At 32.1% G+C, this 18,174-nt stretch overlaps 1 protein-coding gene across 8 annotated transcripts in view; it reads right to left on the bottom strand.

Moving 5' to 3' along the window:
- The window catches only part of LOC18110663 (ankyrin repeat-containing protein At5g02620), a 44,205-nt gene extending 26,357 nt beyond the window's left edge, over nt 1-17,848 (bottom strand). For 2 of the 8 annotated variants that reach the window (XM_052449542.1, XM_024590804.2), the window contains exon 1: nt 3,264-3,475. In XM_052449542.1, the coding sequence (XP_052305502.1) occupies nt 3,264-3,328 (65 nt within the window). In that variant the 5' untranslated portion in view covers nt 3,329-3,475. Of the gene's footprint in view, nt 1-96; nt 883-1,920; nt 2,457-2,718; nt 3,477-14,733; nt 15,388-16,332; nt 16,881-17,092 lie in introns of those variants that run through there. The other 6 variants (XM_006371556.3, XM_052449546.1, XM_024590871.2 and 3 more) reach the window with 6 other exon arrangements.
- Between the last annotated feature and the right edge of the window lie 326 nt (nt 17,849-18,174).

Below are 18,174 nucleotides of genomic sequence, written 5' to 3'. Positions count from 1 at the left end.
TCTTGATTAATCAACAAACCATGAAAGCAAATTATACTTGGAAAATAAATTTAGCTGTCCCAACTAATATTTATGTCACTAAATTTTGGTCAAGAATAGGAAAGAGAAAATAAATAAATAAATAAAAATAGTATAAAGTTTTTGACCATTTGACTTGTAATGAGCATCAATTACAAAATAAATAAAAAAATTAACAACTGATTTTTGCAACCAATCACATGATTTCTGAACATATGACAATAAAAATTTATAATAATACACCAGATCGGGTTTTATTTGATAAAAAATTTAGAATAGATTGTTTCACTAGTAAAACTAATCTTCTACATCCTTCAAAATGATCCTAAATACTAAATACACAATGTAAAAGAAGCTCAGGCCAATGATACAAGTGCTGATAGCAAGCCCCAAGGAAGGTTCTAGAACGGCGTATATGCCTGTGATGAATGCGATAATCATTGTACCCATGCCAATCATGGTAAACAACGTGGCAACCACAAATAATTTTGCAGCAACTTTCTCATCTAACTCTTCATCCTTGAACAATTCAAAACCTTTAATCAGCGAAATCAAAAAGTGGATAAAGACAGCAGAAATAGAGAGCACCATTGACATTGCATCTGAGATGACAAATACTATAAAAGCAGCTTTTTTAGCTAGAATTGCAGTGCCTCGGTCGCTCTTGTAACCGCCAGGTAGAGTGAATGCTGCTGCAAATGTTACCGTTGCTATCAGCGCCGCAACTACTAGATGAGACTCTCTTGCTTTACTCAAAGCTTCCTCTCCCTCTTTGTTTCTCCCAACATTCCCTCCTTTAAAAGCCATAGTCCAGCGGCCAAGCGGTCCACTGCCAACATCGTCAAGGGATTCTAGGATCTCTTTCTGCAAAATATTTAGGGTAAAATACCATAGATATCCATCATTTTCAGCTATTTAACAAATATCATATATCAACTTTGCCTTTGTTTTTGTTTCCACAACTAATTTGTTTGCAATCAAATTCTTTCTGTTACTGTATATATTAGAAGGCAACAAAAACTAATTTGGTTGAAATTAAACCGCATGCTTTACATTAGCCCAACTATCCCCGAAAAGAAAACTAAGATGTGGACTTAATTTTATATACCATTGATTTTACATATTATTGTTTATTGCTACTCTCCTTAGTCGCTTGTAAGATTATGTTAAGTTTCTACTAGATTTTTCAACTTTAATTTTCAGATTTTCAAAATTTTAACTAATTGTATTTTTTTTCATTCATTTGTACTACTTTTCATTTTTTTATTGAATAATATATGTTTTTTTATTGAATAATATATGTTTTAACTAATTTTTTTTTATTGTAGATGAAAAACTTAACAAAATCAATATAATGACTTCATTCCAAAAAAAAAAGATTATTAAGTTATTCCGATGACTTCACTTTTATTTTTAGTATTACGGTTTAAATGGTTTTTAAAAGTTTTTTAATTTAAAAATATATTAAAATATTTTTTAAAATTTTATTTTATTTTTTATTTCAGTTTATCAAAATTATAAAAAAATAAATAAAAAAAATATTAATTTAATTTTTTAAAATAAAATACATTTTTATAACGAAACTAGGAACAGAAGATACTTTTAAGATGATACCGGTTACAAAACTGATCCCAATAAAAAATAATACAGTGAGAAACTGAACAAAAGTTATGGGGACCATTTGGTGGATATGATTAAGATGCGGAGCTAAAAGAATCGGAGTTGCAAAGGAACTAGATGGAAATCGGTCATAGAAAACTAGTTTGCTGTGATTTAATTATATTCAAAACCCAGATTGAGAAATCGAGAAATTTATTCATTATATATATATATATGGGGGGGGGGGGGGGTTTAATGGATGCATTAATTATCACAACAGTTAATTCATAGAGGATTGATTACCTCTATCTCTGCAAATTCTCCAAGATAAATGTCGTTGATGCTTAGCTTTCGCTTATTAAGACCATATGTCTGCCATTTACTATAACCACAACTATCGTTAAATAAAAAACTTCCCCAATTCAGCGATAAAGCAGCAATTAGATGGAAGGGCGTGTTTCCTTTGTCATCCTTCTCGGTTTGAAGTCTTGCAAGTTCAGGAATCCTCAGACATTCCTCGAATACTTTTCTATCTTTACTTGCCACAGCATAGTGAAGGGCATTCCAACCTCTGTTATCAACTAGCTCACAACAAGCTGGACATCGAGAAACAATCTCTTTCATTACGTCTGCAAGTCCTCGAATGGCCGCAATGTGAAGTGCTGTTCTCTTCTTCTCTGTTTCAGCAATGTAGGCCGCGGACGCATCACATTCTAGTAATACTTCCACCATACGAGTAGACCATAAATAATAGGCAGCGTAGTGAAGTGGTGACCAGCCGTTCTCATCGGTTGTTTTCGTCAACTTTTTTTCTTTTTCTAACAATTTTCTTGCTGTCTCTGAAACCAACAAAACAAGCAATAAAAGTTTTCCTTCATCAACAACAGAGATTTCACATAGTCTATGTGAGTTACTATATATCCAATACTTAAACTCACAAAGAATTTTAGTGGTATACTTTATTTTAATTTTTTTTAAAAAGCTAATTATGAAGCAAACACGGATATATATATAAAATCAAACATACGTGGCTTTTAAATTATAGTTTACAATATTATATATAAATTATTTAATTCTCCAGACTCGAGCACAAAATCCTACCATGATCTCCCACCTCGCTAGCCGCGTGTAGAGCAGTTCTACCATTAGGGCCGCCATAGTCCACTGAGATGCAATTAGTAAGGATTTCATCGATCACCTTTTCTCGTTCTTGACCCAAACTGGAAACAGCAATATAAAGTGGAGTTTCTCCATGAACATTGGCGGGATATGAAAACTCAGGGTCCTCTTTAGTCAATATTTCCACCACATGGCTCCGGCTATTTCGAGCTGCCTCGTGCAACGCTGTATCTCGCTCTCCATTGGTCATCCTCAACATCATTTTAGCTTTAGTTACTCCGCTCTCCGGATCTGCAGGTAGAGCTTTTGCACGGTCAATGAGGACTTTTACCACATTGGAATGGCCATATCTTGCTTCCAAATGGAGGGGGGTTTCTCCTCTCTTATTGGCTTGGAATAACAGTGGTGGACACCTTTCAAGAAATTTATCAACAAAATCAGTGGATTCCGGTTCACTGCTTTGGTTTTTCAAGTAGACATGAAGAATGGTGTTCTCGTCTGGAGTCAATAACTGATTGAGGCTGCAGGTTTGATAATTCTCAAAGGGACCGATATTGCCTGCTTCTGCAGCTTTGAACAAGACAGGATCCATACTATTTTGTAGCTTAGAAAAAGTCACTAAATGAAATGTAAACAAATGAAGGGGAGGAGAAACCAATGTGGCTCAAAGGTAAGAGGTTCCACTCAACTGATCACAAGCTGCTGATTTCTGTGGTTTGTTGCCTCCCTGGATAAAAGGGTATTTAAAGAGAGTTTTAGATGTTGGTTTTCTTTTTTTTAAAAAAAATGTTTTTTATTTAAAAACATTAAATCAGACAATGAGAAAAGTGCTGATGGCAAGCACTAACTTTTTTTTTTATTTATGAAAAGAGAATTTTAATTAAAAATATATTTTTTTTCAGAGAATTTAAATACCTATCTTTATTACAAATATTTATTTTTATTTTTATTTTTATTTTTATACAATTAAATAAATAAAAAAAAACAACCATGTTACTAGGTTAAATATTTACACCTGCATTTATTTTTGTTTTTTTTTTATATAAAAAATACCCAACTGTTTTAGCCTATAATTATATTAACCATTCTTTATGTGATTTACTAATTAAAATATTTTTAATTCGTTTTAAAAAAAATGCAAACAGTATCTTTTCAATTTTCAATTTAAAAATTTTATTCTATCAAAACACAAGTCCACAGATTCACAGCTTGTTGGTTTCTTTTTTCTTTTTTTCTTATCTGGTTGGTCAAGTCTGACATGCTATCCAATAAAGTCGATGAGATTTTTCCAGCCACTTCATGGAACAAGCTAGCTAGCTAGCGCAGCAGCCATAGAAGAATGAAACTTGGCCTATCCCAACTTTTCAGAATATTTTGTTTATTTAATTGTTTTTTAAAATATTTTTTATTTAAAAATATTTTTTATTTTTAAAAAATTATTTTAATATTACTATATTAAAATGATTCAAAATTATAAAATATAAAAAAATTAATAACACTTTTTAAATAAAAAAACAAACACTTTACAAGTACATTCTTGATTAATAAACAAACCATCAAAGCAAATTGTACTTGGAAAATAAATTTAGTTGTCCCAACTATTTGTGCCACTAAATTTCTGTCATGAATAGAAAAATGAAAATAAATAAATAAAAAATAGTGTCCGAGTTTTTGACCAAAAGTCTTGTGATGCGTATCAATTACAAATAAAAAAAATTGAAAACTGATGGGCAACCAACCACATGATTGCTGACCATATGACGTCAATTTTTTTTTCAAAAACAATTATTTAAAATGTTTTCACTACTAAATCTCATCTCGTAAATCCTTGTCAATGATCCTAAACACTAAGTACACAAGGAAGAAGAAGTTCGACCAATGAGATAAGTGCTGAAGGCAAGCCTCAATGAAGGTACTAGAACTGCATATGTGCCTGTAACGAGTGTGATAATCATTGTCCCCATGCCAATCATGGTCAACCACGTGGCAACCTCAAATAATATCCTAGTGGTTTCCTTATCTATCGTTTCATCCTTATCCATTTCCAAACCTTGAATCAATAAAATAAAAAAGTGAATAAAAACAACAAAAATAAAAATCACCATTGATATTACATCTAATATAACAAATACTATAAAAACAGCTTTTTTTTTAGCAAGAATTGCAGCGCCTTTATTTGAATCTTGGCCGCTCTTGTAACCGCCAACTAGGGTGAATGCTGCTGCAGATGTTGCTGTTGCTATCAACGCCGCAACTATTAGATGAGACTCTCTTGTTTTACTCAAAACTTCCCCTTTGTTTCTCTCATTCTGTCCTTTAAAATCAAAGGTATGGCGGCCAAGTGATCCTCGGCCAACATCTTCAAGGGATTCTAGGATCTCTTTCTGTGAAATATTTAGGGTAAAATATCGTAGATATCCATTATTTTTAAGTATTTATTAGCAGGTAACAAAAACTAATTTGGTTGAAATTAAACCGCATGCTTTACATTAGCCCAATTATCCCCAAAAAGAAAACTAAGATGTGGATTTTTAGTCCAATTTTATATACCATTAATTTTCAACTTTAATTTTCAGATTTTTTAAATTTTAATTAATTGTATTTTTTTTTCATTCATTTGTACTACTCTTCGTTTTTTTATTGAATAATATATGTTTTTATAAAGCAGCTGTTACATCCAATTCATATGCATAATATGTTATTGTAGAAGAAGAACTTAACAAAATCAATAAAATGACTTGATTTCAAATAAAAAACATTATTAAGTTATTCACTTTTATATGTTTGGTATTGTATGGTTTTTAAAAGAGTTTTTTTTTAATAAATATAAAAATAATTTTTTTATTTTTATTATTTTTGATATAAGCTTATCAAAACTATAAAAAAAAATCACAAAAATATTAATTTAATTTTTTGAAAATAAAATACATTTTTAAAACAAAACTAAAAATAGAAGATACTCGTAAGATGTTACAAAACTTATCCCAACAAGCAATAATACGGTGAAACTGAACAAAAGTTATGTGGGCTGATTTGGTGGATATGATTAAGATGCGGAGCTAAAAGAATCGGAGATGCAAAGGAACTATTATAGAATGTATCAATATAGAAAATATTGTAGGTATATTATATATAAAATATTATAGTTATACTCTTGTGTTATAATATTCATCTTTATTATTATATATTGCCCTGTATATATATATATATATATATATATATAAAAGATTGGCTAACCAATAAGTCAAGACTCCTAATTATTCTTAACTTGATATTAGAGTTTTCTGCCGTCAGAACTCTTTTCTCCCTCTCCCCCTTGTAATCGACCTTCTCTCTGCTTTTTATAAATGTATTCTACTGCTGCCGTCAACTTCTCCCTCATCATCGGTAGTGCAGCACAGCCGATCAGTCATTTACAAGTTGCTGCTGATGGTGTCTTTCCTCCACAACATAAGCTTCCACTTGCAAAGCATGTATCTGATTCCTCCTCGCAAGTTTCTGCCGTTCCTTTGTACATTATGGGAACACAAACTCCAGCTATTGTTACTGTATCAAACACCCACCAAGTTGTTTTGTTGAAAATTACGAACACATTAACAAGCCAATGGAAGCAGCTGCAATATAAAGTGAGTTTCTCCATGAACTTTGGCGGAATATGAAAACTCAGGGTCCTCTTTAGTCAATATTTCCACCACATGGCTCCGCCTATTTCGAGCTGCCTCGTGCAACGCTGTATCTTGCTCTTCATTGGTCATCCTCAACATCTTTTTTGCTTCTGTACGTTACTCCGCTCTCTGAATCAGTAGGTAGAGCTTTGGCACGGTCAATGAGGACCTTTACCACATTGGAATGACCATATGCTGCTGCCAAATGGAGTGGGATTTCACCTTTCTTATTGGCTTGGAATAACAGTGGTGGACACATTTCAAGAATTATAACAACAAAATCAGTGAGTTCCGGTTCCCTACTTTGGTTTCCTAAGTAGACATGAAGAATGGTGTTCTCGTCTGGAGTCAATAACTGATCAAGGCAGGTTTGATATTTCTCAAAGGGATCGATATCGCCTTCAGCTGCAGCTTTGAACAAGACAGGATCCATATAGCTGATACGTTTCATTTTCTCAGAAGAACCCATTTTGTAGTTTAGAGAAACTCACTAAATGAAATGTAAAGAAATGAAGGGGAGGAGAAAGTACTGTGGCACAAAGGGTCCACTCAACTGATCACAAGCTGCTGATTTCTTTGGTTTTTTACAAAGGAGAAAGTTATTCATGCTAATCACAAATAGACTCATAATGCAAATAACTTCATCTTTTAGGTGATTGTTGAACAACATGGTTATGGATGGAGGTGGCTCTATTAATAAGAACTGGAAGTGTATTTCCCACAATTATTACAATATTTCTTCAAGCCAAAATGAAGTTGCTGACAAATTAGTAAGTAAGTGGCAGCTGTCATTAAGATAGAGTATTAATAAGAACAGGGGAATTGGAAGCCGTCGCTTTTGATCGTTTCAATGGGGACTGGCCGCATTAGCAGATTCTATCGCTAGAAGATTTTATAATCATCTAACATGGTTAATAAATGTTATTCTCCTTAAAATAATAATCAAGTATAATTTCTAAATCTTTATTAAAAAACTTAATTTCCAAATATAGAGAGATAATCATATAGTACTTATAGTAAAATAGAATATACATTTATGTCTAAGTATTTATGACTTTATTTTTCAGAAGTAGAAGTCATGAAAAATATATTTTTTTCTTAATTAATAATTCCTATTTATAAAGGGATCTGCATTGATTTTTTGGAGTATTTTAATTAGCTGGCGAGGAATCTGCATTGATTCGTTATTTATTCTAATAAAATAGCATGCAATTTAGTCTTTTTCAACCAAGTTGCAAATTGGCTCTGAATTTTCTTAACTTTTTGGCGGTGCCCATGGAATAGCTATCTGACAAGCGCACACGGATCAGATTTTTTTTTATAAAAAAATTATTTTAAAATAAAAAAATCAAAAACTTTTTGACGTTTTGAGCAGACACACAGAATATGGTGTCTGGTTTTTTTTAAAAAAAAAACCCTTAGTTTTTAATAGTGGGTCCATCAAAAGCATCCTTTACAAGCTTTTTTTTTATTTCCAGTAGTTCACGTTACTGTTTGTGTTGTTAGCTGTTATATCTTTTTAAAATATATTAAAATAATATATTTTTATTATTTTTTAAATTTAATTTTAATGTCAACATATTAAAATAATTTAAAAATATTAAATATAATTTAATTCCAAACTAATAAAAACAAATTTTAAAAAAACATGGTTGACACATCTTGAACTTGATAAGGAGATCGTGGTCCAGCTCTAAACAGAAGAAAAACGAGTGAAGACAGAAAAGATGCAAGTGGGGAAGAGAAATTGACGTCGAGGGAGACAAGCTAGGACAATCATCATACTGAGTATGTTCATGTTCAAGAACTTCTGCAATACACGAAGAAAAAAGGCTAAATAAATATATAAAAATCAAATAAGATATGGCACTAAAAACGTCAATTGTTTCACTCATTGTAGATCATCATGCAATTATTCTGTAGCCCTTTCTTTCCTCAGCAGACCACATATGGATCTGGGATGGTTTCTTTGCAGATAATTTCAATAATGACAGCAAAAAATTGGTTCCCCAACCTGCCATAAAAGGAAAGCTGCCTTCTCTTAAAATGCCTTTGTGTGCTTAAAATGTCTTTTTCCCTGCTACAAAGTTCTGCTTTACAAAATGGAACTGATAACCACAAATTTTTGCTTTGTCCTTCAAAGAAATAGAATTTTATTTGTTCTTCTTCAATCATCTATACAATAACTGAGTATTTTTCGTAATTTGGTGTAGTTACTAATTTGAAGTCGGAGTAAAAATGTATTGATGGTAAAAAAATCAATTCCTAATGTTTTGAGGGGCAGAGAAGTATTTCCTTCCAAGTACACAATATTTGATGAGCCCGATTACCGTTATTTGCAGCAACCTAGACAAAACTGCACCCAACTTGGCATGAATCTCTTTCCCGTGGTTTTGAATTATCAGGGACAATGTGGCTTGAAGACTTGAAGATAAGGAGATTGTTGTCTAGCTTTAACCATAAGAAAAAAGAGGACAGAAAACACGTAAGTGGGGCAAAGAAATTGACCCCTACGAAGCCAAGTGAGGTTAATCATAATGACGAGTATTGATGAATCCGTTTTAAGGGTCAAAAAACCTCTCTTGGACTCGGTCAAAGGAAGGACCCATTTTTCCTTGAGCTAAGTTAAACAAAAGACCCTTCTTTATGAATATAGCTATATTTTCCGACTTTATTCTTTCTACATCTAATCTATTAGATATATAAAATTCTTTCAAGAACCCATCATTTTCCCTCATTAATATATATATATTAGATATATTTTTTTTCTCATTAATACTATCAAAAAAATATTATGTTTTTTCTTCTCTTCATCAGTAAAAGACTTATAAGCCATGGTTTTAAAAGCCAACCCGATAATCAATCCGATCTAATAATCGGGTCACGGGTCAAATAAGTTAACCGGGTCAACCCAAAAAAAATATTCGTGTTTGGTCGCTGTCATGTCTTACACGAAAAGACCTAAAGCTAAAATGCATCATCCACTCTTACATAGTCTTATCTCTATATGTCACTCTCCCAAATAAATCTAGCAGAGCCCCTTTCCTAGCTGGAATTCAACAATCCACCATTCCCTCACCAAAACAACTGCAAACCTGGTCAATAGTAGCAGTTCCCACAACAACCACGTAGCAGCTCCACCACCACCACTCTATATTCTCTACCGATTACAGTCCTTTTATCACCAAATCACAACATCTATTGCCCTTCTCACGCCACCCAAATCCTCTCCCCATAGTAGCATTTACCAGCAATCCACAAAAAAACCCGAGCGACCAGCCACCACTTTAAACTGATAGTCTCTCCACCATGGCCCTTCTCCTCTACCTCTCAGCTTTTTTACACGTCCCGGTTCAGGGTATGGGTTCTTTCTCTATTAATAAAGTCCCGGTGTGAACTCCCCTACTGATCTGACTCCAGCAGATTCAATTCTCTCTCTCGATCTACTTTACCAACAAGAGCTCTGAATGAATGAGCAACGAGTTTGATTCTAGCTATTCAAAGTCAAAGCAGAGGAAATAGAATATTCTATAGCTATATCCTCAACAGTCTCTCGCTCCCCTCCCCTCTAATCTATTCTTATAAATGCTGGAGAGAATTGTAACTGAGTTATAAAGTAAATGAAGAAAACAAACAGCACGGCCACTGAGTTATAAAGCAAAAAACACCACAACCGTTTGAATCTATAAAAAACAAAAAAAAAAAGGTAGTCGGGTTTTGCCGGGTCAACTCCCTGGCGGGTTTTTACTTAGACCCAGACCAGTCCCAGGCCCGGGTCGGCCGGGTCCCGGGTTGACCCACCGGGCCGGTCCGGGTTTCAAAACACTATTATGGGCTATAAATAAACCAGAAATCCTTTATACAAAGGGTTTGGAATCTTCATTCTCTAATGTATATTTATTTTTAGAGTATTTCTCTATAATATTAATATATTTTCTCTCCAAAGTTATTAACTTAATCATTAGAGAGTCTCCAAAAATCATCAAAGGAAATCTTTTTACATGTATCAGGTACTAGCCTCCATCCACCTCAAAGAGAGAATGGACCAGATTTTCAAAATTAAGAAATTAACCAATTATCCAAGACATAAGTCTTGCCCTTAAATTGCTTAGATTTTTTAGGACCTCATCATTGACATCGTTTGTGATAAAGCACAATCTCATTGGAAGAGGTTCTCCTTAGCGTGATTGCACAATCTTCTTAGAAGGGGTTCTCCCTAGTGTGATTACAAAATCTCATCGGAAAGGGTTCTCTCTAGTGCGATGACTCCACCCTCCATGATAGCTTGAAATGGTCCACCTTAACAAAGCAATAAGACCCCGTTCTATGGTCAAGTATATGTCACCAAAGCTAACTGGAACCCAGAGAACTAATAGAACTCTCCAGATAGGCTCTTAGACATTATGATGTTTCCAAGGATGATCTTGAATATTTCACTCTCAAGTTTGATCTCTTTCTCTCTCTCTCTTATTAATATTATCAAGATAATATTATATTTTTGTCCCTCCTCATCAGTAAAAGACTTATGAGCTATAAATAAACTAGAAATTTTTTATACAAATGGTTTAGAATCTCCATTCTCTACTGTATATATTTTCTCTTCAAAGTCACTGACTTAATTATCAGAGAGTCCTAAAAAATCACCAAAGGAGACCTTTTTACAAGTATTAAGTATCAGCCCCCATCCACCTCAAAGGGAGAATGAAGTAGATTTTCAGAACCAAAAGATTAACTAATTATTCAAAACATAAACATTTCCCCTAAAATGCTTGGATTTTTTAGGATCTTATCAAGTATGTTCAAGAGCATATGCAATATGCAAAAATAGTGATAAAAACCATTGGTTTGAAGGGTAACCTACTCTTCCTTTATGTCTTACCTTTTCTTTGAGCCATGTTTTGTAATTATTTGTTCATCACAATTGGCGTGGTAAAGGTTTGTAACTCGTAAGACTATGAACCTTAGGCTTGGTTGAAGCAGATATATGGTGGATACATATTTCCAGTTCAACTTTGAGAACCATTGTAATGCAAACATAAGAAATCAATTAGCTAATGTGTTCATAAGAACACTATAAAACTTTTCATGGTTGACAAAACTTTAGGACAAGAAAGAGTAATTAATCTCTTACCATAAGAACTTTGGGTCTTCAGAAACTCATCCATAAAGTATAAGTGCTCAACAATATTGTTTTAGCTATACAATAATAGCTTATCACTCTTCCATTTCATCAATAAGAAATACAACATATTGATCCATTAGATGCACCAAAAGATAAAGACAACTCTAGTTTTATGAAGAAATATGAAAAATAACATGTAAAATATGCACAATACTTCAACTCTTTGATAAAACTACTCTTGTTATGAAGAGCACTCTATAAAAGATCTTAGCCATATGCAATCTCCATCAATCCTTCTTTGACTCTTGCTCACATGCTTTTTGAGAAAAAAAATCTATATGCTCAACTTGCAAGATATTTTATTGGTCTGCTCAGATATGGTATCACAATATTGATCTTGGCTTCATATTTCATCTTTATAAATTATATATTAAGCTAACCTTTTATTTTAGCACTAGCATACTAGGTAAAAATAGCACGATTAGGCTCTTTATCATTATACAACAAGAGAATGAAAGCACAAAGCATATATTTAAAGATTCAACAAATAAATTGTAAACACGAAGAATCTATGTGAACTTATCGCTACTAAGGCTCTAATAAGTGGAATATTCTATAAATATTCATTATGGGAATACTTTTATACTTTTCATGAAAAAACTTTTGTCTATAAAAATCATGTAATAAAAAACCATATTTGGGTGAAGGAAGCAAGTGTAACTAGATAAGAATACTCTTATTTCTGGAAAGCAAAATCTCCATGATAGCACTAGTTTTCTACTAGGACATTAAAAAAAAGCACCAAGCTATCCATTTATGATCTAGCTTTTAGCCACATCATTCACCACTATGCATACATGGGTGTTGGATTCCATCTAGGGAAGAGATTTTGTACAATATCCATCTTTCATGAAGAGTGGTATTAACACAAAAAACCCTAACATGTTTTTGTAACAAAAAAGAAAGAAACACATTAATAAAAAAAAAAAAGAGTTTTGATTAGATACATTGTTCACTCTTTATTTCAAATCAATACAATTTTTCTAACTTCTATTTTAGTTTTCTTTATTTTTTATCCAATAAACTTTATTGCTAATAGAAAAGATATGTTTTTCAAATTAAAAAAATTAATATGAAAAGAGAATTTTAACTAAAAATAACTATTTTTATTAATGAATATTCATTTTTATTTTCATACAATTAAATAAAAAATCAAAAAGCAAAGATGTTATTAGATTAAATATTTACACTTGCATTTTTTTCTATTTTTTACAAAAAAAAACCCAACTGTTTTAGCCTTTAATTAGATTAACCATTCGATTTATTAATTCTTTAATTTGTTTTTTTTAAATACAAACATCATCATTTCAATTTAAAAATTTTATGCTATCAAAAGTCAAAACACAACTCCACAGATTCATAGCTTCTTTTTTTTTTTTTAACACTACAACTTAGTTTTGGAATGTTACCCGTAACTAGTTGGTATATATTTAATGTCTCGTTTGTCAGGTCGATGAGAATATTCCAACCATATACATGCACTTCGTGGAACAAGCTAGCTAGCTGGCACAGGCGCCAAAGAAGAATGAAACCGGGCATATTTCACTTTTCAGAGTAATTTGTTTTGTTTTTTAAATATTTTTTATTTAAAAATATATTATTTTTTTATTTTTAAAAATTTATTTTTAATATCAGTATATTAAAATAATTTAAAATTAAAAAATTTAATAACACTATTTAAATACAATAACAAATACTTTACAAGTACAACCTTGATTAATAAACAAACCATCAAAGCAAATTATACTTGAAAAATAAATTTAGCTGTCACTGAATTTTAGTCACGAATAGGAAAATGAAAATAAATAAATAAAAAATAATGTTATAGTTTTTGGGCACAAATCTTGTGATGCGCATCAATTACAATAAAAAAAAAATTGACCACTGATTTGGCGACCAACCACATGATTTCTGACTATATAATGTCACAATTTTTTTTCAAAAACAATAAGAATTTTTTTAAGAAATAAATCTGAATTTTATTTGATAGAAAATTTAGAACTAATTGTTTCACTAATAAATCTTATCTTTTAGATTATGGCCAATAAACATAAACACTAAAGATACAAGGAAGAAGAAGCTCAGAACAATAAGACAAGTGTTGATGGCAAGCTCCAAAAAAGGTTCTAGAACCGCATATGTGCCTGTAATGAATGCACCGCAACAACTAGATGAGACTCTCTTGCTTTACTGATAGCATCCTCTTCCCTTTTGTTTCTCTCCTCGTTCCCTCTTCCTAAAACCTCGCGCCGGGGGCCAAGCGGTCCACTGCCAACATATTCAAGGGATTCTAGGATCTCTTTCTACAAAATATTTAGGGTAAAATATCATATATCATTTTTAGCTATTTAACAAATATCATATATCAATTTCCAGGCCTTTGTTTTTGTTTCCATAACTAGTTTGTTTGTAATCAAGTCCTTTATGTTAGTGTATATATTATATATAATTAGCAGGTAAAAAAAATTAATTTGGTTGAAATTAAACCGCATGCTTTACATTAGAAAATAATGGAAAATAGAAAATAATACAGTGAGAAACTGAACAAAAATTATGTGGACCCATTTAATGGATATGATTAAGATGCGGAGCTAAAAGAATCGGAGATACAAAGGAACTAGATGGATATTATGATTAAGCTAGCTAGCTGGCACAGCAGCCATAGAAGAATGAAACTTGGCATATCCCAACTTTTTAGAGTAGTTTTCTTACGGTGAAAGCGAGATTCGTTGTCATGTGATAATAATTGCATTTTAAATTATTATTTATTTAAAAATATATTAGAATAATTTATTTTTATTTTTTAAAATCTATTTTTAAAATTAATACATTAAAATAATATAAAATCATAAAAAATTAATTTAAAATAAAAAACAAAAAAAATTAATAATGTTTTTTTAAAACAAAAACAAACACTTTGCAAGTGCAATCTTGATTGATCAACAAACCATGAAAGCAAATTGTACTTGGAAAATAAATTTAGCTGTCCCAACTAATATTTATGTCACTAAATTTTGGTCAAGAATAGGAAAGAGAAAATAAATAAATAAATAAAAAATAGGATAAAGTTTTTGACCATTTGACTTGTAATGAGCATCAATTACAAAATAAATAAAAAAATTTGACAACTGATTTTTGCAACCAATCACATGATTTCTGAACATATGACAATAAGAATTTATAATAATACATCAGATCGAGTTTTATTTGATAAAAAATTTAGAATTGATTGTTTCACTAGTAAACCTAATCTTCTACATCCTTGAAAATGATCCTAAACACTAAATACACAATGAAGAAGAAGCTCAGGCCAATGAGACAACTGCTGATGGCAAGCCCCAAGGAAGGTTCTAAAACGGCGTATGTGCCCGTAATGAATGCGATAATCATTATACCCATGCCAATCATGGTAAACAACGTGGCAACCCCAAATAGTTTTATAGCGGCTTCCTCACTTATATCTTTACTCTTTTCCATTTCAAAAGCATGAATCAACGAAATCAAAAAGTGGATAAAGACAGCAGAAATAGAGAGCACCATTGACATTGCATCTGAGACGACAAATACTATAAAAGCAGCTTTTTTAGCTAGAATCGCAGTGCCTCGGTCGCTCTTGTAACCGCCAGGTAGGGTGAATGCTGCTGCAAATGTTACCGTTGCTATCAGCGCCGCAACTACTAGATGAGACTCTCTTGCTTTACTCAAAGCATCCTCTCCCTCTTTGTTTCTTCCTCTTCTCAAAACCTTACGCCGGCGGCCAAGCGGTCCACTGCCACCATCGTTAAGAGATTCTAGGATCTCTTTCTGCAAAATATTTAGGGTAAAATATCATAGATATCCATTATTTTTAGCTATTTAATTAACAAATATATCATATATCACCTTTCGTGCTTTTATTTTTGTTTCCAGAACTAGTTTGTTTGTAATCAAATCCTTTCTGTTACTGTATATATTAGCAGGTAAAAAAAACTAATTTGGTTGAAATTAAACCGCATGCTTTATATTAGCCCAGTTATCCCCAAAAAGAAAACTAAGATGTGGACTTAAATATTTTGTATACCATTGATTTTACATCATTTCATTCTAAAATTAATCATATATCAATCCAATATATTATTGTTTATTGTTACTCTTCTTAATCGCTTGTAAGATTATGTCAACTTTCTATTAGATTTTTCAACTTTAATTTTCAGATTTTCAAAATTTTAACTAATTGTATTTTTTTTCATTCTTTTGTACTACTTTTTGTTTTTTTATTGAATAATATATGTTTTTTTAAGCAGTTACATGCTATTCATATGCATAATCTGTAGATGAAAAACTTAAACAAAATCAATAAAATGACTTGATTTCAAATAAAAAGAAGATTATTAAGTTATTCCGATGACTTCACTTTTATGTATGGTATTATGATATAAATAGTTTTTATAAGTTTTTTTAAAAATATATTAAAATACTTTTTAAAATTTTATTTTCTTTTTATATCAGCTCATCAAAATTATAAAAATATAAAAAAAATATTAATTTAATTTTTTTTGAATAAAATACATTTTTATAACAAAACTAGAAACAGAAAATACTTTTAAGATGATAGGAAATAATACAGTGAAACTGAACAAAATTTATATGGACCCATGTGGTGGATATGATTAAGATGCGGAGCTAAAAGAATCGGAGATGCAAAGGAACTAGATGGAAATCGGTCATAGAAAACCAGTTTGGGGAGGTAATTCATAGAGGATTGATTACCTGTATCTCTCCAAAATCTTCTTCATAAATGTCGTTGACGCTTAGCTTTCGCTTATTAAGACCATATATCTGCCATTTACGATAACCATTACTATCGTTAAATAAAACATATCTCCATTCCGGCTGCTCGTGCGCTAAAGCAGCAATTAGATGGAAGGGCGTGTTTCCTTTGTCATCCTTCTCAGTTTGAAGTCTCGCAAGTTCAGGAATCTTCAGACATTCCTTGAATACTTTTGTATCTTTACTTGCCACAGCATAGTGAAGGGCATTCCAACCTCTGTTATCAACTAGATCACAACAAGCTGGACATCGAGAAACAATCTCTTTCATTGCGTCTACATGTCCTTGAATGGCAGCAATGTGAAGTGCTGTTCTCTTCTTCTCTGTTTCAGCAATGGAGGCCGCGGACGCATCATATTCTAGTAATACTTCCACTATAGGAGCATTAGACCAGTCACAATAGGAAGCGTAGTGAAGTGGTGACCAGCCGTTCTCATCGGTTGTTTTCGTCAACTTTTTTTCTTTTTCTAACATTTTTCTTGCTGTCTCTGAAACCAACAAAACAAGGAATAAAAGCTCTCCATCATGAACAACAGTGATTTCACGAATTCAAGTGGCTTAAAATTAAAAGAAAAAAGAAGAGCTAATTACGAAGCAAACACAGAGATATATAAAATCAAATATACGTGGCTTTTAAATTATAGTTTACAATATTATATATAAATTAATTAATTCTCCAGACTTGAGCGCAAAATCCTACCATAATTTGCCGCCATGCTTGCCGCGTGTAGAGCAGTTCTACCATCAGGGCCGCCATAGTCCACTGAAATGCAATTTCCTAAGATTCCATCGACTACCTTTCCGTGTTCTTCGCTAAACATTAGAAAGCCAATGGAAGCAGCAATATAAAGTGGAGTTTCTCCATGAACATTGGCGGGATATGAAAACTCAGGGTCCTCTTTAGTCAATATTTCCACCACATGGCTCCGCCTATTTCGAGCTGCCTCGTGCAACGCTGTATCTTGCTCTTCATTGGTCATCCTCAACATCATTTTAGCTTTAGTTACTCCGCTCTCCGGATCCGCAGGTAGAGCTTTTGCACGGTCAATGAGGACTTTTACCACATTGGAATGGCCATTTCTTGCTGCCAAATGAAGGGGGGTTTCTCCTCTCTTATTGGCTTGGAATAACAGTGGTGGACATCTTTCAAGAAATTTATCAACAAAATCAGTGGATTCCGGTTCACTGCTTTGGTTTTTCAAGTAGACATGAAGAATGGTGTTCTCGTCTGCAGTCAATAACTGATTGAGGCTGGTTTGATAATTCTCAAAGGGACCGATATTGCCTGCTTCCGCCGCTTTGAACAAGACAGGATCCATACTATTTTGTAGCTTAGAAAAACTCACTAAATGAAATGTAAACAAATGAAGGAGAAACCAATGTGGCTCAAAGGTAAGAGGTTCCACTCAACTGATCACAAGCTGCTGATTTCTCATTTCTGTGGTTTGTTGCCTCCCTGGATGAAAGGGTATTTAAAGAGAGTTTTAGATGTTGGTTTTTTTTTTTAAATATTTTTTATTTGAAAACATTAAATCAGACAATGAGACAAGTGCTGATGGGAAGCACTAATTTTTTTTTTTAATGAAAAGAGAATTTTAACTAAAAATATATATTTTTTCAGAAAATTTAAATACCTATCTTTATTACAAATATTTATTTTTATTTTTATACAATTAAATAAATAAAAAAACCATGTTACTAGGTTAAATATTTACACCTGCATTTATTTTTTGTTTTTTTTTAATATAAAAAAAATACCCAACTGTTTTAGCCTATAATTAG

This window comes from Populus trichocarpa, chromosome 19 (assembly GCF_000002775.5).
Source record: "Populus trichocarpa isolate Nisqually-1 chromosome 19, P.trichocarpa_v4.1, whole genome shotgun sequence".
Lineage (NCBI taxonomy): Eukaryota > Viridiplantae > Streptophyta > Magnoliopsida > Malpighiales > Salicaceae > Populus > Populus trichocarpa.
This window is presented reverse-complemented; position numbering and strand designations above follow the sequence as displayed.